The sequence below is a fragment of the Hipposideros armiger genome, unplaced genomic scaffold (genome assembly GCF_001890085.2).
Source record: "Hipposideros armiger isolate ML-2016 unplaced genomic scaffold, ASM189008v1 scaffold_901, whole genome shotgun sequence".
NCBI classification, from domain to species: Eukaryota; Metazoa; Chordata; class Mammalia; order Chiroptera; family Hipposideridae; genus Hipposideros; species Hipposideros armiger.
The window spans coordinates 504,105-524,334 of NW_017732251.1; the positions used below are offsets into that span (position 1 = coordinate 504,105).

At 36.5% G+C, this 20,230-nt stretch overlaps 1 protein-coding gene across 3 annotated transcripts; it reads left to right on the top strand.

The window, feature by feature from the left end:
* Nucleotides 1–523: 523 nt before the first annotated feature.
* Nucleotides 524–17,477, top strand: BIRC3 (baculoviral IAP repeat containing 3). Of its 3 annotated transcripts, none has more exons than XM_019630346.1 (9): nt 524–628; nt 3,929–7,120; nt 7,229–7,328; nt 9,596–9,674; nt 10,442–10,490; nt 12,703–12,945; nt 16,133–16,387; nt 16,652–16,693; nt 16,805–17,477. In XM_019630346.1, exons 2-9 carry the CDS (start codon nt 6,271–6,273, stop codon nt 16,996–16,998), a joined length of 1,812 nt encoding a protein of 603 aa, XP_019485891.1. In that variant the 5' UTR covers nt 524–628; nt 3,929–6,270; the 3' UTR covers nt 16,999–17,477. The 3 variants fall into 3 exon arrangements, with proteins under 3 accessions (XP_019485891.1, XP_019485893.1, XP_019485892.1); XM_019630348.1 differs by having other exon boundaries at nt 527–628; nt 6,366–7,120; XM_019630347.1 differs by lacking the exon at nt 524–628 and adding an exon at nt 751–808.
* Nucleotides 17,478–20,230: the final 2,753 nt, after the last annotated feature.

Here is a 20,230-nt window from a genome sequence, read left to right on the forward strand (position 1 = left end):
CCAACAAAACCGTTTCAATATAGGAAACTAATGGGGGGATCTCAATCTTTAACACAGTAAAAACAACTGAAAAAGAGAGTCATGTGATTTTTTTAACATGCTTCTGCATTTCCATTCATGCCTTACTTTCTTGATTAGAACAAAAAGTAAAAAATTATCAGAAAGATTTCACAAAGTTCCTTTTTCTATTTTCTTCTCTTCGCTTCTCTTTTCTTTTCTTTTCAAATGTAAACAGGAGATGGGCCTTTTCCAGTCAGGCTGACCAATGATCATCTTCTCTACACAGGTTACCAATATTTCCTCTGACCTACCAACAATGAAGTAAAGATCTTTCAGTAAATGCCACGGATACGCCACGGTTAAGAAATAGTCATGCTTTTACGGTCATGGAAATCCCCGAGTGGTTTTGCCAGGCCACTGATTAAGAAGGGGAAGTGTGTGTGGTTATTACCGCTGGATTTCCCCTAAGTCCTAAGAGGAAAGCACCAACCACTAGGAGTACAGGACACCGGGTGTGTGTAGGTGGGGGTGGGGAGGGTGAGATGGGACATTTAACAGCAGCGTGAGACTCCGTCCCGCGCGCAACTGCCGGAGCGACAGGTGTCACCCGAGAAGACTCGGCAGGCAGGTAGGTCTTGCTAGCGCACCTCGGCCTCCGGGCAGCAGGTGGGTGATGAGGGCTGCTGCGAGGCTGTGCACACACCACCCCCTCTCACCCCCCTCGGGTAGGAGACGCTTCTGCTGCTCCGCAGGAGGAGGAGTGTCAGCGGGGAGGCACCGTCATTAAACACTGCTCCAGGGCCCAGAGGTCGGTTCCAGGTCGGCTCTCCAGCGGATCAGGGACTAGCAAAAGAGTGGGTCCTCCGCGAGCCTGGGCGGCTTTCTTTTTCTGGGCGCGTCCGGCGCTCTTTTGACGGGTGGCGGTGGGGATCGCCACCGCCCCAGAGCCTTTGCTGTCAACCCGCGGGGAGGCGCTGGGCGCCGGGGCGCAGGCCCGCCGCGCGCCGCCTTAGCTGGCACTCGTTTTTGGTCCGCTTTCCTGCCGTGTGCTCAGTTTCTGTTTTACTTTTGGGGCTAGCCAGTGGACTGGGGAAGCTTCGATGTTTGGTTTAATTCGCTTGCCAAGTGCAATCACCTGGTCTTTGTGCCAAACGAGCTTCAGAACAGAGCCGAAAGCAGAGCTTTGCCACAGTAAGGACTCAGTAACATATTTATTTAATGAATAAATGAAGGAGTGTTTCCAAGTGGTGGCAGAAAGACAGCCGATTTTTTGTTGTTTTCCTGGTGATTAAGTTAGCAAAGAGCTGGAGGCATTTACCTGATGCTAAAGTAACTAACACTAATACTAACTTGGTTTGCTACTTATTTATTGCTAACATTAGGTGTTGCTAATACCTATTATATGCTAGGACCCCTCCGAAGCCTTTACAAGTGTTTTTCGGGGGGTAATTCTCGCAATCTTAAGAAGCAGTTACCATAATTAGCTCCACTGACAAGTGAGGAAACTCCAGGTCAGGGAGACCTACCTGCCCAGCCGAGGTCACAGCCCTGGTAGGGGATACTGAATGGAATTGGAAACCCAAGATGCCTGACTCCAAAACCTGGTATTAAGCCATCACTGTGCAGACTTTGTGGTCATTAATAAAAAATTGATGTCCTTAATACCATGCAAATGTAGGTATTGTGGGCATGAGGTGTCAGTTTAAGTTTGCTAACTTTCACTTCTTCAACAGCAAGTCTTAAGTGTCTACATGATAAGCCAGGCTGGGTGGATATTGGGGAGGAGGCAGGGAGGGTACAGAGCTGAAACAGTTCTGACCTGAAGGAGCTCACACAGCCTGCGGGGAGGCAGAAAGAAAAGCAAATTTATGCTCCCGTGTGAGAAACAGGATATGCCAAGTGCAGGAGAGGGTAGAGACACTCAACAGCTCTGGGCTCAGGGAGGCTGCCCACTGGAAATGATATAGGAAGAAGAGGAGAGGTTAGGGACTTGAGCCAACTGAGAAGGAACCACTAGAAAGGTAAGAGGAATTCCAAGAGAATGGTATCAGAGAAGCCAAGGGAGTAGAGCATTTCCAAGAGGAAGTGGGCCCCAGTGTCAGACACAAAAATTTCCATTGGTTTTGGCAAAAAAGCCATTCGTGCTGTTAATATTGAGATTAGTTTTAAGTGGTTCAGGCTAAAGCCAGTTGTAGTGGGTGGGAGACCTTAACCATAAATAGATACTTGTTCAATTCACTTGGCTGTGAAGAGATGGTGAGATGCAGGATTGTTGCTAGTGGAAAGTGCAGTTGAAAGAGGGTTTTTGGTTTGTTTTTATTTGAATGCTGGGACAGACTTAAGCATGCTTGTTAAGTTGAAGGAAACGAGCCAGGAGAGAGTGAGAGTTGGGTAAATGAGGGGGATGGGGTTAAGAGCAAGATTTCAGAAGCAGCAGGAGAGGATGGGCCCTGTAAAGGGGCAAGTGTTATCTGAAGTAGGAAGTAGCTTGTGAGTGAAAAAGGCATGGATTTGAGAATGCGAAAGGATTACTGCTCAATGATGTTTCTTTTCTTTGAGAAGCAGAAGGCAAAGCCATATACCGAAAGAAAGCAAGATGGGGAGTAGTGCAGGAGAAATTTGAGGAAGGTATTGAATGTTTAGAAGACCTGCATAGGGCAGTGGGCTAAGGAGCTGTCTCGGGCTGAGTAGAATAGTTAGGGATGACGAAGGGCCAGCCCAGGTGGCCTCTGAAGTCCTGTTGGTCCCAGTCTGCAAGGCTGCAGATCTTCCCCAGCAACATTTGGAAGACTAGGTGTTGGAAATGGTTAAGACAGAGTTTGAATGATCCAGGCATATTTTTGTACATTTATTATATAACTGTTGCCTGAATTTCTACAAACATATGCCTTGTTTTCACACCAAAGCTTCTTTAGGGTAAAATCTATGTAAGGGGTTTGCAATCTCAAATGCATAGGGGCCAGCTAGGTGATATAAATGAACAAAACTCAAAACTGGGGGAATGTTTTAAACAAAAACACACTTTGTTTACATATGTAACATGTAGGAATAGTCTTCCTTTCCACAAAGAAATATGGCACTCTCATTTTTCTCTAAACACATGTCTCTCTGTCTACCTTTCGTTTTTGTTACTTTTGATAGACACAGGTATTAAGACAATTTCACTTTTCTCATAATTCTACTGGAAGAAAAACAATACTGCTAACTCAGTGACAAGTAGCAACTGACAGTCAGTCTCCATTACAGGAGACTGAAAGTATGGTGCCAAACTGGGGAGTGTGTGCCCTCTGTAAAGGTACAGGTGCTGCTGGGAGCTGGCTGATTGTTGCCATGCAGGAATACAGGCCCCGTGTGGCCAGTTCTGATTTTTTTAAGAGAAGCTTGGAATCTAGAATGTTATGGGAAATCTCTTACTTTTAAAAAAATGTTGGTAATTAATTAAAACATTTAAAAATACTGTGGTCCACAAATAAACTTATTTGGAAAGCTGGTGAAATTCAAGGAAGGCATGCAGATAAATTAACAGTATTATCAATGTTAATTTCCTGGTTCCTATAATTGTACTGTGGTTATGTAAGATGTTATCTTTGGGGAAGTTGAATGCAGGGTATGTGGGAGCTGCTATTTTTGTAAGGTTCTCTAAGTATAAAGTAATTTCAAAATTAAAAAGTTAAAAAAAAATTAGTAAAATGTTGTAATCCAATTCTGTGCAGGCCAAGCATCAAACCTCTTCTGGCTCCTAGTTGAGCCCTTTGGTTTTTGTCTGGGATTTCTTGGCCTCTGTGGTGCCTAGTACAGCACCTTGTACATGGTAGACAACCAGTAAAAAATACTAGTGCTCTATTTTGGAGAAAATTTTTTTAAAAAGATCATTGTGTTACTTTTATGAATTATTTGACTCTTAAAGCTATCTTTTTTTTTTTAACAGGTTTTACAAAAGTAGTGAACTGTTCTACTTCTAGATTTTTTCCATTTTTTTCTGTAAATCAAAACAGCTCAAAATGGAGGCCTAAAACCCTTAAAAGGGACTTAGTCTAATCTCTGGGAGGTAGTTTTGTGCATGCATAAACAAATTAAGTAATTAGAGTTTTTGGCATACAAAGAACATTAATTTTAAAAATATGATCTAGTTATATGAAGTGTAAATATAAAGTATAATAATGAATTTGATTTTGAATTTGACAATGGAGAAGTGATTATACTTGGGACACATTGTTTAAGCACGCTTTGCAAAATTGGCCAGGCAATCTTCCACTGGTTGCTGTGTAGAATAGAAAAAGTACCTGTGTTTGGTAAAGATTTAAATATGAATGACAGTAATCTAGGACAAAGAGTTAATATTCAACCCTCTGCTAAATTAAAGAAATATGCAAATAAGACCTTTAACATGTTAAAAGACTTCTACAATGACAAAGAAATGTCAAGAACAAAACTTTTTGATAGGTACAACAAATTTAGAGAAAGTAGAAAAGATGAACTTGATGATTGGTGAAGAAATTAGCCATTAATAAGACTACTGGTATTTTAAAATCTAAATTTTAGTTTGTTAAAATGGGCTATTATCTCTGAAAATGGTAAGAATAAAAATGATGGCTGGATGGTTACATTTTGGTAAATGAACAAACGTATTCAGAAAGAAAATTTACATAGAGACAATAATAAACACCAAAAAGATTTTGATAACAATGTGTAAAATTTTGACCAATGAGAGGAAAATTGAAATTAGACGTAATAACTCACCTTTGAGGGAAATAAACACTGGTATTGAGATGTGTTTCCCCTGCCAATCTGGAAGTAAGGCATTAAAGTCTGCAGTAGAAAATCCCAACATAAAAAAAAAAAAATCCCAACATCTGTGGGATCCTGGAAACCATGTTTGCAAATCACTGCTAGAGAAATCAGGATGACTTGTTTATTCGTTATTGCTATTATTGACACAGAACCTATTTACTAATTGCTAGTCATAATTGAGATATTCTCAGTTTTGAGAAGGTCTCTGCTGTGCATAAGGAGTGGATTGTGACAAAGTAAATTTATTATTTACTATTGATAAATTCCAGTTCAAGGTATGCTATCTGTGAAATAATTTCTAGCCAAAGCCAAATTTGTACAATGTGGTTATCCATCTTAGCCTACAGACTCAGCACTCTGACTTTTGACTGTTTCTAAAAATAAGCCCACTATCAGAGTAGACGATTTGATGTTGACTCTCAACAATATGAAGCTGAGTTTAAAAGACCCATTGAGCAAATACATATATCTCTGATAATTCATTTAAAATAGAATGTCTAATTTGCTAAGATTGAATGGTATCACTATTACTAAACCACCAGGTTCCTGACAATCTATGGGAAATAATTATAATTTAATAAATCTTTAAACCCAGGCCTTAAGATGTGTCATCCAAGTCTGTTACTACTTAAGCTCTTTATCTGGAGGAAAAATTTAAATTGTTTTGTTCTCCCTATTTAAATGATTATAGGAAGAAAAATTACTTAATTTAAGCAAGATTTGGGATACACCATATTTCACTGAATCTAAGATGTCATCAATTGTAAGACACACCATCATTTTATATACCTCTAAGAAATAAAAAATGCTGCTAATTAAAAGATGATATGCTATTAATTGTAAGACACTTCTCAACAGAGATATTGAAACATGCATCTCAGAAGCAGTGAAATATGGTAATACATTATTTTCCTTTCTTGAGGTAGGTTTATGCTTTTTTTTTTTATCCTGGCTACCAAATTTCATAATTTAAATAAAGCAAAATAAACATAGTTTGAATATTTTCTTCTGTAGAGTACTTACAGAGCATAACTTTCTTCTACCATGAAAACAAGCTAGCTGTGTGAGTCAGATGTTTTATCTTTAGGCTGGCTGAATGTCACTGAAACATTCTAGCAGAGAAGTTGACCAACCTGTGGAAATGCCTGACACTAAATGGCATCTTGATGACCTAAAAGCACTCTACACTTTTATGAAGGGTTTTAATTTTCATCACAAGGTACTGTGTAGCATCATGTTTACATTGCATCTATAAAGATTGTACAAAGGTGCTGTTGTGCATAATTGTCCCTTAATATGATCAGCACAGGATTTAAGTCTTGCTGTGCTGAAACTCTAAATGCACAGGGGAAAAAAGAACAATAGATTTCCTATTCTAGGTGTTCAACCTAGTACTAAAACTAACATAAATCAAAAGCTGTGCACAAAACTACCTCCCCAGAGAAAGACTAGTCCCTTTTCCTCCCCATCCATTTCTTTATGAACATAGTAGAAAATAGCGTATTCTTATCAAATTTGATGAAAAGCGCAAACATGTTTGAATTGAAGTACGACTTTTCATGTGAACTGTACAGAATATCTACGTATTCGACTTTCCCCGCCGGTGTTCCTGTCTCAGAAAGGAGTCTTGCTCGTGCTGGCTTTTATTACACTGGTGTGAACGACAAAGTCAAATGCTTCTGTTGTGGCCTGATGCTGGATAACTGGAAAGAAGGAGACAATCCTATTGAAAAGCATAAAAAGTTGTATCCTAGCTGTAGCTTTGTTCAGAAACTAAATTCAGGTAACATTTTGGGAGCCACCTCTCAGCTTACTTTTCCTTCTTCAGTAACAAATTCCACACATTCATTATCTCCAACTTGGGAAAACAGTGGATATTTCAGTGGCTCTTATTCAAGCTTTCCATCAAGTCCTGTGAACTCCGGATCAAATCAAGATTTTTCTGCCTTGAGAAGTCCCTACCATTGTGTAATGAATACTCTAAACGCCAGATTACTTACTTTCCAGATGTGGCCATTGACTTTTCTGTCACCAACAGACCTGGCAAAAGCAGGTTTTTACTACATAGGACCTGGAGACAGAGTAGCATGCTTTGCTTGTGGTGGAAAATTGTGCAATTGGGAACCAAAGGATGACGCTATGTCAGAACACCTGAGACATTTCCCCAAATGCCCGTTTTTAGAAAATCAGCTTCAAGGCACTTCAAGGTACACTGTTTCTAACCTCAGCATGCAGACACGGGCAGCCCGATTTAGAACCTTCTGTACCTGGCCCTCTAGTGTTCCAGTTCAACCTGAGCAGCTTGCAAGTGCGGGTTTTTATTATATGGGTAAGAAACTTAATCTGATAATAATAATAATAATAATTCAGCATGTTTTATACATTTTAGTGGGCAAATTATATGTATTCATAAGTTTTGGACCAAAATTAATTTTAGGTCACAACGATGATGTCAAATGCTTTTGCTGTGATGGTGGCTTACGGTGTTGGGAATCTGGAGATGACCCATGGGTGGAACATGCCAAATGGTTTCCAAGGTAATTGTTTCGAAATTCTTTCTGCAAATGTGTGTGATCATCATGAGATGGGTTCTATGTGTTAGCCTTATAATCAGTTGTTACTTTATTCTTTGTTTCAAAAATACATTGTGAATAAATTTTAGGATGGATTACTTAGAAAAATAATTACTTAAAAGGCTTTGATGGAAATTTAAGACAAAGAAGAAATACATTTAGGATTTTTGTGTGCAGTTGATGTATATTTTAAAATAGTATATGCACATTTTAAAACCAAAATCACATGTTGTAGAGAAGAGAAACAAAAAATTAAAATATTCAAAACTCAATCTAAAGATACTACAGTTACCATTTTAGTAAACATCCCCCCAGATACCTTTTTATGCCTATGTATATATGGAGATAAATGTACACAGTTTTACTACATGAATTAGATATTATATATGCTGTTTTGATGCTCTTTTCAATCAATATTATGTCTTGGACATATTCCCATTCATTCATCATTCAATAATATTAATTGATCACCTATTGTCAGGCATTATTCCAGGTGCTCAAAATACTCAGTGGGACAAAACTAAGACTCCTGGTCTCATGTGATGATTTTATAGCAAGAGAGGCTGGACAATTAATGAAAACTTAATAAACAAGTTACATAGCACGTTGGAAGATAACAAGTGCTGTGGATTAAAAGAGAAAAGAGAGCAGGGTAAGGGAGAGCAGAAGCACCAGGCAGGTTGTAATATTAAATAGGGTGATCAGGGTAAATATAGATCCATCTCATCTGTTTTGATCACAACATAGCATTTTTTGTCATATCTTTCACTTTTGATTATTCCATACTTGTTCACACTCCTTTTTTAAAAATCAAAATCAGCCTATAATTATATTTTTCATGGTCAAAACTTTTAGTATTTTTAATGTCGATCGCTAAACTTGGTATCCTGAATTATTTTCACTATATAGTATATATACTGGGGGTGCCAAAAACATGTATACACATTTTAAGAGATGTTATCTATATATTTTCGAAGTTGGATTGAATTACAGTAGCAATGTGTAGTATGACGTTCGCTCAAAAGGTGGCGTTAATCAAATGAATGCTAGTGTCACCATGCAACAAGCAGGAGAGTCAAAGAAAATGGTGGAAGCACCATTGTTGTTCCAGGACCATTTTGAAGTGGTATTTGAAATTTGAGAATGTAGTGGAAGTATAACGACAATGGAGACATGAGTATGCAACAGAACCTCCAACACGCCTAACAATTGCATGCATTCATGACAAGTTTGAGATGCATGGTACTGTGTGAAGAAATTGAAATGGCATGCACAGCGATACAAGTGCACACTTGGGTCAACATTGCTCAAGCAGTAGTTTGCTGTAATCAGAAATGTCTGGACACTGATGGTAACCACTTTGAGCACCTCTTGTAATTGCAGAAGTCAAACGTGACTTGTATTCATCTTTTGTTATTAGCATATACTGAGTTTTACAATTTTAATACAGTTTTTTCCTTTTGTAAAATGTGTATACATGTTTTTGGCTCTCTCTCTAAATATATATATATATATTACATATTAATATAATACTACATCTTCATTTATAGTAACTTTGTCCTCCTCAAATATTTCAGATTTCAAAAATTATGAAGGTTATAAAAAACACCTTACATAGGTGTTTTAAAAAGTGTTGCTAGTTTTCCATTGTGGTAATTTTGTGAATGTATAAAAAGAATGGTAAATTTGCTTTGGTAGTCATGAATTAATTGTATACTAAAATTTGACAATGGTTGTATATTATTTTGGAAATGCCAAACGTGAATATCTGACTTATTGGAAAATATGTTTAGCTTCCTCATTCTTTCCCTCTTGTCCTTCTTTGTATATTTGCAGCTTTTAAACATACAAAGTTTATGTATAAATGTATCATTTATTAGATAACTTTCTACCTGTCTCCTTAGCTCTGTTGTTAATGTTCAGAATGTTTTTAGGAATCCTAGAATAGTTGAAGAGAGCAGCTAAGAGCTCTGAGTGGAGAGAGCCTTACTCATCTACAAAGCACTGAGAGCTCCCTGACCCTTACTCACTTCAGCCTTGGCAGGTTACCAGTTATAACCTTTGTCTTACTTACATCATGAGGCCTTTGACTTCAGTACCTCTTACCACTTCTCATGTGATAAATGAACAGTCAAGTGGTTATATGTATGTTTACGTTCATTTGAAATATTTAACAGTCTACAAATGGCCATTAAAATAATTCCCCAAACTTAATTTTGTTTACATTTTAGGTGTGAGTACTTGATACGAGTTAAAGGACAAGAATTCATCAGTCGAATTCAAGCCAGTTACCCTTACCTACTTGAACAGGTAGGAAGAGTTCTGGTTAACAACAGATAAATTATTTTCTAATAATTACAGAGAGTAGTATTTTAGTGCAAAGGCAAGAGTTACTTTAAAAATACGTTTTCTTTTTTTTACAATACTCAACATGATTTTAGAAAATTCTAGTCTTTGGATAAAAACACATCCAGAATTAGAAACCTCTTGAAAAATAATATTTGTTATGTTTTTCTCTAAGTATTTTTCTAATAAAGTTACAATAAATTAAATGATTTGAGGAAAAAATTTGGATGGGATGGTAGCATTAAATGTTTTACTGTATTAATTTTTCTTAAAAGATTTGAGAAAGAGAATTGTATTGCTCTCTTTATCTTTCTGGAAAGGCAAATAAGAACTTATATAGTAGCTTGAGAGTCAAACATTTTCTAGCCATAGTAAATGAAACTGATATAAAGTCCACCTTATCCCAAAGGATGACCCAGGAAAACTAAGAGCTTTGGGATGAAAGACAAACAATGATTATCTCATAGATCACTGAAAGGTGTAGCCCTTCTCCTGCTTTAATAAAAATAGATTTTATTTGTTAATATACACAGAGATATACACAAAGAAGCTTGGTTAGTTTATGGCTTAGAGAATTACTGTCAAATGTAAATAAAATACTGCTTTTGACATAAGAAATTATTTTCCAGTAAGCAAGTCAACTTGCAACAAATTGAATTAGGTCTCTTGATTCATTTTTTTCAATGGACAGGATAAGATTTATATTTTAATTTTCATATCTTTTTCTGTAGCTGTTATCTACTTCAGACAATCCAGAAGATGAAAATGCAGAGTCACCAAGTATGTATAATGATAATAACTGCCACATTTAAATTATTGGGTTGTCGGAAAAGTCATGACGTATTTTTTCTATGTTTTTTGTTGCAAAAATGCGTCATGACTTTTCCAATAACCCAACAGAGCCATTTGGTACTATTGAAATTTGATAATGGTAATAATGTATGTTTATAATTTGTAATGCATTTTAAAATACATTTAATTGGTATTTCTCAAACTTTAGGGCATATCATAATTGCCTGAGGAACTTTAAAAAATATTACATATTTCTAGTCTCCACTTCAAACCTACTGAATTGAATTGAATCATAGTATGTAAGGGTGGGGCTTGAGCATCTGTTGTTTTAACAAACTATATACATACAGCCTAACCCTTGTTCTCAGGCCGGTGTGGGAAGATCCACTATGACATTACATTGCTCACATATTCTTTTTTTTTTTTTTTTTAGCTGAGCCATCCTGCTACCTATTGGCAGCTCAGCGGCTGCTCAGCTCGGGCTGGACTCGAACCGCTGTTGCTCAGAGCTCAAACTCTTGAGCGAGCTCTTAACCAACTGAGCCACTCGGCCGGCCCCACATATTCTTTCTATGAAATGGAGAGGGTACAAAATATTATTTCCACTTTCCTATAGGGACCCTGAGGCTCAAAGAAGTTAAGTGACCTGTCCATCACCTTAAACCTAAAAGGTTGTAGAGTCAATATTTGAACAAGCTCTTCTACTCCATTTTCTAGGGTTAATTCAATTCAGTATTTACTGTGTATCTATCTGACATTCTGAGGAAAGAATAGAAAACAGAAAAAAACATAACTCCTGTTCTCATGAGATAATAGTCTAAGGGATACAGACAAATACACAGATACTGTGTTTCCCTGAAAATAAGACCTAGCTGGAGAAGAAGCTCTAGCATGATTCCTCCAGGATATGGAGGGCACGGACCCCTCATATGAGGGTTTTATGACCTGTTTCAGGGAGAAGGGTGCCTTTTCCACAAATTCCTCCAACTTAAAATATTCTGTTTGCCAAGGTGCCATATTTTGGCACCTAAAATCATGCGAGGGCTTATTTTCCAGCTAGGTCTGATTTTTGGAGAAACAGGGTAGGAGAAAGGGATGTGGTAGGAAAGTAAAGTGTGCTGTAAGAGTGCACGAGGGACAATTAATCCATCTCGGAAGAGCAGTAAAAGCTTCAGATCAGAAGAAATATTTGTTTTATCACAGAATCGAAGGGAAGAGTAGGAATTAACCAAGTGACAAAGGGAGGAAAAAGACTATTACAGGTGGAGAGAACAGCTCATGAAAGACCTAAGTGACATAAGAGAACAGGTACATTTCAAGAACTGAACAAAATTCTGTATAGCCAGAAGTAGGATTTGCAAACAGATAAATTAATAAAGCAGGTCAGCAGCGAGAGAGGTCAGCACTGCAGGCAGAATTTGACTCAAGAGCCATTGGTTTGTGACTTCTGGGCTAGAATGTAAAATGCGAATGAGTGAGTGACGAGAGATGAGGATGGAGAAGTAAACAGGGTCCAGATTGTGTGAGATCTTGTAAGCCACTATTGAATGTTATCCTAAGAACAATGGAATTGATGGAATTTAAGAAGGAGGGTGACACAGTCAGATTTGTGTTTTTAAAAAGTCACCTGGGCCGGCCGAGTGGCTCAGTTGGTTAAGAGCTCACTCAAGAGTGCGAGCTCTGAGCAACAGCGGTTTGAGTCTCGGCCCGAGCTGAGCTGCCACTGAGCTGCCAACAGGTGGCAGGATGGCTCAGCTAAACAAATTTTTTTTAAAAAGTCACTCTGGTTGCAATGTTGAGAATGAATTAGATAGGAGCAACACTGTGAGAGGGCATTGCAGTAATAAAGGTGAGTGACGACAAGGGCCTCTTTGGAAAATATGTGAAACATATTTGATTTAGAAATGCAAGTCAACATGGGAAAAAAAGAATCTCAGTTTTGATGGGAGTGACCCCCAACATTCTGTTTCCTTGCCCTGTTTATTGTTATGCCAGATAATGCATATTTTGTATCTTAATGCAATATTCCATGTTCTTATCCTAGTGACTGAACATGTATATCATTATTTTAAATTTAACAAAGCTAATACAAAATAGTGCCTGTACATTTTGGGGACTTTATGCTTTTGATATTATAATAACTTCTAATTTTAAAAGTACAGATGATCCCCATATGTGTTAAATTCTTTATTCCATATAGTTGTTCATTGTGGACCTGGAGAAAACCATTCAGAAGATGCAGTCATGATGAATACACCTGTGGTGACAGCTGCCTTGGAAATGGGCTTCAATAGAAGGCTGGTAAAACAGACAGTTCAGAGTAAAATCCTAACAACTGGAGAGAATTATAAAACTGTCAGTGATCTTGTGTTAGATTTACTTAATGCAGAAGATGAAATGAGGGAAGAGGAGAAAGGAAGAGCAACTGAGGAAGAAGAATCAGGTACAAAGATTTGTTAGTACCATCTCTGTTTCCGTAACGATTTGATGTCATCGTATGTAAGTTACTGAAAATATACTCATCATAAATCCAATCAGATCTTCTATGTTCAGTATTCTGAATTTGAATTTTGAAAAATTTCTTCACATTAAAATATATTTGAGTTGCTTAGTAAATTGAAAATGTACATATTGAATGAAAGCATTTTCCCCTGCTTTTCTTAATTTATATTTTCACTCTGGGAGTTGACTGTGTATGTAATTATTCATGGCATATTTTTTGATCCCAGGCTAGCTGCTCACTCCCATTTTCTGTAAATTGGGATGGGAATTAGGGACAATGATTAATTTTAATATTAACATAATAGTATGTCAGCTTGTGACTATAAATTAATGTACAAATTATTATTAAGTCTCCTACCTGCCCACACAAGAGCTGAGTTCCCTTTTATCATGTCTCTCTAGTATTTAGGGGAGTCATAGGATACTGTTTCACACTCTCTCAAGGCAAGTTACCCATGCCTTTCCATAGGGCCTTGTCTGCTACTCTATCGCCTCTACTCTATTGCGCTTGACAAAAACTCTCTTCCTTTGAGCATATCCAGTCTCATCTGGTTGCTTTGATAGTTGTCATCGCTCTGGCCAAGACTAAGAGGATGATCTCTCCGTTGCCACTCTCCCAAGCATGGAGACCAGATCGGAGAGTCGTTTCAGCACAGCTGAAAACAGACTACAACTTTTAATAAGCTCTTACTAGAGATTTAGGGATGACAGAAGAGCGTTATATCACAAAGAGCAATTGACAACCATACCTATATGTGGCCTCTCTTGGTGCCCCTAAGCCCATCCTCATAAATGTCTGCCTAGCTTCTGGTTCATCTCTGTGTAGCTCCGGCCAGTTCATACAAATGACTAGGAAAATCCCAAGTATGTTTTCCCTTATCAAAACTCAGGCCCCCCAATATCCACAAAGCCCAGAAAGAGAAAAGTGTTTGTCCCTTATTCTTGTTCAAGGCTATTTGGGATCTATTTCTTCTCAAGATGATTTACAGTGAGATTGGCCCAATCCATTCCTGGGTGAACCTACCCCTGCCACGAAGGTTGATTTGTCTTCTGGCCAACCCACACAAAATATCAGACCACAGTAATACAGCATCCTATATTTACCAAAGCGTGAACTATTCAGTCCGACACACCACTGATTTAGCAGCAACATAGTCCAAGTTCATCTTTGCCCAGCCTAGTCAAGTTCTTTTTTTCACTGTGAAGATCGGGCTGCATGTCCTTCCTGTAGTCTCCTCAGTCTTGACTATTGGTCATCAGTGAACAATTGCTCAAAGAAGAGAACACCTATCTCCATAATTGTTTATAGACCCCATGAAGTCTAAAGTTATTCAGCTATAAAATATTTATATTTATTCCAAAGAAAATCAATAAAGTCTGCAGAGATAACCCCAAGTCAACAATATACAATAATTTGCATTGTCAAAAAATTCCCTTAGCTTCTCAGTTCAGCATTTTATCTGTACCACCTACCACAGTGACTGCATATAGTCTGTACTCAAGAAGCATGTTTTGAATGAGTGAATGCAAATACTTCCATTTAGGTTATTGATTATATGTTCCCAAGAACAGTGGGTGAGTAATTTCTTGACAGGTGTGTAAATAAAGAGACAATTAAAGATCTTTTTTTCCAGAATAAAAGAATAATATGCTTCAAAGGTATTTTCAAGTCTTCATCTCTTATAGCCGGAATACAATCTATGATTTTGAAATGAGAATTTTTTCTGCAGCTACTGGCAGTCCAATTTTAGAAATTTTAAGAATTTCAGAGAACTTATTACATTAGGTTAAGCAAAATATATTAGAAAAATTTATCTTAGGTTGAAAAACTAATATACTTCAATATCAAGTGTAAATTATATTTTAGTTTTCTAATATATCACTACTTTAACATAGATACTTTAACAGAATTAAGTTCTAATTCTTCTCCCTCTTGCTGTTACTTCTTTGATCCTGTTGCTCTTTAAATTACTGAGGCTTAGTTGTTCATTTGTTCAACAAATATTTATGAAACATTGACCTTGTACTTAGACAGTGTTTCTAGGTCCTGGTCTGTTTTTCATTTATTCTCAGAGCTTCAATTATCTTCAAAATGTATCTTTAACCTTCACTTTTTGACTAAGCACTATTTTTTAATTCTTTGTTAAATGGTTCTATTTTTGTGTCCTATTACTTGACAAAGTCAGTGTTTCTAAAATCTAACAATCATCACTCTCTAAATTGTTCTTCTTTAGACAGTCATTATTAGTTATTTTATAAAAATAGCTTTATGGATCATGGTAAAACTACCTGATACTTAATTAGAGTCACAGGTTATATTTCAAAGAGATAATAAAATTTCAGTTTCAAAATGTAAAACATTTTACCAGTAGATATAAAATCTAGATCTTGAAGGAGAATACAATGATCCTATGGGTCAGGAATGTGTCATTGACAAGTGGGATTTAGTTTTCAAAATGTGGTTACTGTCTTTCCCCTTTTACTGCAAAATACTTAGGTAATGGCAATATCATATCTAATTTGAGGAAATAATTAGAATGGAATTTTTAAAGAAGTTTTGTGGATGAATGATAATTTAAGAAAAAATAGTTCTACCATTTTAATTTTCTTGATTTTATTTTCCCCCAATTTGACTAGACTGAATTGAAATTTCAATTTTATTAGGTTCTAAATTTTATCTGGTTAAAGGTTTAGCAGTATTGCCAAATTGTTGAGAGCACAGATTATGATGCCGAACGGCCTTGGTTTGACTTTTGCTAGTTGTGTGTCCTCTAGCAATTTACTTGCCACACTGTGCCTCTGTTTTCTCATCTGTTAAATAACATTACTAGGATCTACCTCGAAGGGCTATTGTGAAAATGAAATGAGTAAACACATGTACAGTACTTACCACAGTGCTCAGTAAGGGGTAGTCCTTATTATAAATAGCATTATTATTATTAGGCACAGGGGATCAGGTACCCCCAAACCTAGCAATCAACATTAATGTCTGATTATGGATTATGGTTATTTTTCATTCAGTCATATGGTTAGGTGTGGAAGGAATTTTGTGAGAAGGGTTTGAACATGTTTGTGTTTGTTTTTTTTCTTTTCTTTATTTTTTATTTTTTGTTTTCTTTTTTATAAAGATGATCTATCCTATATCCGGAAGAATAGAATGGCACTTTTTCAACATTTGACTTGTGTGCTTCCAATCCTGGATAGTCTACTAACTGCCAAAGTGATTAATGAACAAGAGCATGATGTTATTAAACAGAAAACACAGACATCTTTGCAAGCAAGAGAATTGATTGATACTATTATAGTAAAAGGAAATTTTGCGGCCACCATATTCAGAAACTCTCTACAAGAAATTGACTTCACGTTATACAAGCGTTTATTTGGTGAGTGCTGGAATATTACTTTTGAGAACTTTCTAGGTCAATGGAAAATACGCTCTTATTAATAATTTGTGATTATTGAAAACAATCCAGTCTAATTTATAAATTATTAATTGCACAAAAGACTAAAGACTTTCGTTGCCTTGATATTTTGACAGTTATTTATAGTATTTGGCCAGAGTCTAAATTATTAGTTTAAAACTATATATTCATGACTAAACATTAACCTTATTTGCCATAGTAATACTTCTTCTTTTTCTCCCTTAGTGCAAAAGGATATAACGTATATTCCCACAGAAAATGTTTCAGGTAAAAGAGTACTATTCATTTAAACCAGTAGAAAACATTTTTAAAAAAATTTTTTTGGCTTTTCTTGGAGAACCAGAAATTGCCTTTCATTAAAAATTTGTTTCTCCTTAGATTTACCAATGGAAGAACAGTTGAGAAGACTACAAGAAGAAAGAACATGTAAAGTGTGTATGGACAAAGAAGTGTCCATAGTGTTTATTCCTTGTGGTCATTTAGTAGTATGCAAAGACTGTGCCTCTTCTCTAAGAAAATGTCCTATTTGTAGAGGTACAATCAAAGGTACAGTTCGTACATTTCTTTCATGAAGACGATCCAAAACTTTAGAATTAATGGGTTAAGTGTATTGTGATTTTAACTTTTATACTAATTTGATTTCCTTAAAAATTTTAATTTATTAACAACTCAGAAAATTTTGTTTTACACAAATGTATTTATATAAATATATAGCTAAAACATATAAAATATATTTTACATAGTAAGAGGGTGATAGGCTTTTGTTCTTGTGAATAAAAAATAGGAATAAGCACTACAAGTACAATACTAAAATCAAAATTTCATCACTATTGAAATTATAAGTGAAGTAAAATTTAAGATTTTTGAATTAAACTTTGAGAAGTTTAAATATTTTGGAGTTGTATTAAGAACCAAGAACACGGATTCTCTGCCTTTTTTTATCAGTGTCCTGTACACAGAAGGTCTTGATATTTGTTGAACGACTTTTTAGGGACATGGTGTTTTTGTAAAGAATTCTGTGAGGAACATTTTAATAAAACAATCAGAATTACTTTTGTTCTTAATATTTTTATTTCTATGATATTGGATCATCTAGTCACTCCCAGGTTCCTTCCTTACCTCCTTAAGACGTCTTGAATATTGAACTACAGTTTAAATCCCTTTCTTTACATTTACATTTGTAGAGCACAGGGGTCAACCACAACCTGGCTTTAATTTATGGGCTTCAATGGGATGTCTGCAATGAAATCAAACAATCTTTTTAGTGAATTTGTTTAGTCACTTTTCTATTGATTCATTCAGGAAGTTGCATGTCAGCTCTATGATTGGGAAAAGTCCTTACTTTTATTCTCACCACGTTGGTATTAATTCTGGGACTTAGAAAGTACACTGGTTAACAGCCCTTGGAACCAACAGCTCTTTTTTGTAAATAAATTTGTTCTGTACTGTCAGTATAGCAAAATTTCCTCCTTTGCATTACTTTTTGGTACCACATCCAATTCATAGTTCTCTAGCCTTTGTTTCCTATAGTGATTAGGGCTTTAAAACCAGAAGTAACACTATGATGGGGAATATTTTGGAGGGACAAGCAATGGCCAATTACCTAAACCACTTCTAGGTGTTTGCTGGAGTTCTACAGAGAAAGATTATGAATCAAGCAAGGGGAGAAAGAATCCATGTCCATATTTTGAACTGGGAGACTATTTCTTTGGGATGTAACTTATTTTGCCTCTCTGTTAAAAGGCTCAGTTGTTTAGCCACATGCTAAACACAGGGTCCTTCTTGGGTATTAGGCTTAATTAATTGTAATATTGCTTAGGTGATTTGCAACTCAGTTATTGCATAAATATTTAGATAGTACATGCCCTTTTTGCAACATCCATTTCTCATCTGGTTCTTACTGCATGCTAGTATACATAATATTTAAATTTCTATCTCCATTGTGAAACTCTTGTTCATTTCTCATTTTAGTAATCTATAGCTAACATAACCAGTTTATTTATTCAAATATTTTATTCCCTAAGTATTAGTTAAATAGAAATTTTGTTTTGGAAAAAATACATCACTGATATAATACTGGTAGCTCCGTTAGCTGATGATATGTCAGGCACTGTTTTTTAGTATTTAACATTCATTAATTCATTTGATTCTCTCCAATGTAGGCTTCAGTTTCCAGAATTGGTAGATAATTTAAATTCAATATATAATATATGATAAGTGTTATAATTCAGAGCTTCGCAGCAGGCTTAATTTCATACTTAGGTCGTGCTTGTTATAACTTCCATCCACTCTTTTTATTCATTTTCTTATATTGCTTGATAATATTAGCCATGAAGTTCCTTTGTGGTCAGAGGCAATGTGATCAATCATCTTCACCTCCTTTTGACATCTTGTACATCACAGTAGACAGTGTGGATGTCTACTAAGTAAATTCCAGGCAAAACTAGCAGATATGATGTTTAAGGGATTCACTATTTTAGAAGCAACACTAATATGCTTGAATCAGACTATCAGTGGATCAGTACTGCTCATTCTTTTTAAAACTGTGCCCACCCTCACTCTTCCAGTCAAGAAGAGTTAGGCAAGTACAAAATTTGCAGTTTGTACTATGCAAGTAACAGGTATTTTTTTTCAAATTGCACAATATACATGCTCCTTATCAGATTCTGACATGGTTCTACATAGAATTCAACTTCATTTTTTTTTTTTGCCATTTTCCCATTGCTGATTATTTCCCAGCTACCTTGGCTTTCTTCAGCTTTTAAACATGACAAGCTCTTTTGCTTCAGGGTCTTTGGCTGGAATATTCTTTTTTTTTTTTTCTTAAGATTTTATTGGGGAATTGGGGAAGGGGAACAGCCAACTTGTCCTTCTATCTTAGTTGTGGAGGGCGTGGCTTGCTCAGCTCCAAGTCCAGTTGCCACCTGGCTGGCTGTCAGCAGCTTGGGGCCGCTCAGCTCAGGGTTCCCTGTTCAATCTTATTTGTGGGTGGGCATAGCCCACCATCCCATGTGGGAGTCGAACAGTCAATCTTGTTGTTAGAAGCACATGCTCTCACCAGCTGAGCCATCCTGCCACCTTTTGGCAGCTCAGCAGCAGCTCAGTTTGGGCGCAGCTCACTGGCCCATGTGGGAATTGAACCAGCGATCCTGTTGCTCAGAGTTTACGCTGTTAACCAACTGAACCACTCAGCCAGCCGTGGAATATTCTTTCATTCACTCTTTTTCAAGCAAATTCCTACTCATCCTTTAGGTCTGACTTAGCCTAGATGTTACATCCTCAGAGAGGCTTTCTCTGATTCCCAACTAAATTCTATCCATTAGACTGTCTTCCAAATGGCTTTTTTGGTCTTCATAACACTTACCACAATTTGTATTTATACACTTATTTGTTTAATGTTATATTCTATCATCAAAATTTCCATGAGAAATAAAACCATGTATTTTATTCACCAGTATATGTCTAGCACCTAGCACAGAATCTGGCACAGAATAGGCCCCTATTGAATATGTGGATGAATCAATGACTTTCTGTGAGTGGGGGTGGGATGTGAGAGTGGATTTCCTCCTCCTTAGTTACCACTGTTGGTAAAGCGGTAAGGCATAATCATTGATAGAGAATCATGGGCTAAATTTTGCACTTCTTTAGATACCTGAGGGACTTTTTAGAGTGGAAAGGTTAACCCAGTTTAAAAAAAAAAATCATATTTGGCCAAGACATGGAAACAACCAAAGTGTCCTTCGATAGATGATTGGTACATATATATAACGGAATATTACTCAGCCATAAGAAAAGATGAAAGGG

What these genes read in the sequence shown, in the direction of transcription:
- BIRC3 (XM_019630346.1), top strand. Translation starts at nt 6,271, where the DNA reads ATGAACATAGTAGAAAATAGCGTATTCTTATCAAATTTGATGAAAAGC. An exon ending in TGAAAATGCAGAGTCACCAA is followed by an intron (nt 10,491 to 12,702) that starts GTATGTATAATG and finishes TATTCCATATAG; the next exon opens with TTGTTCATTGTGGACCTGGA. An exon ending in AACTGAGGAAGAAGAATCAG is followed by an intron (nt 12,946 to 16,132) that starts GTACAAAGATTT and finishes TTTTTTATAAAG; the next exon opens with ATGATCTATCCTATATCCGG.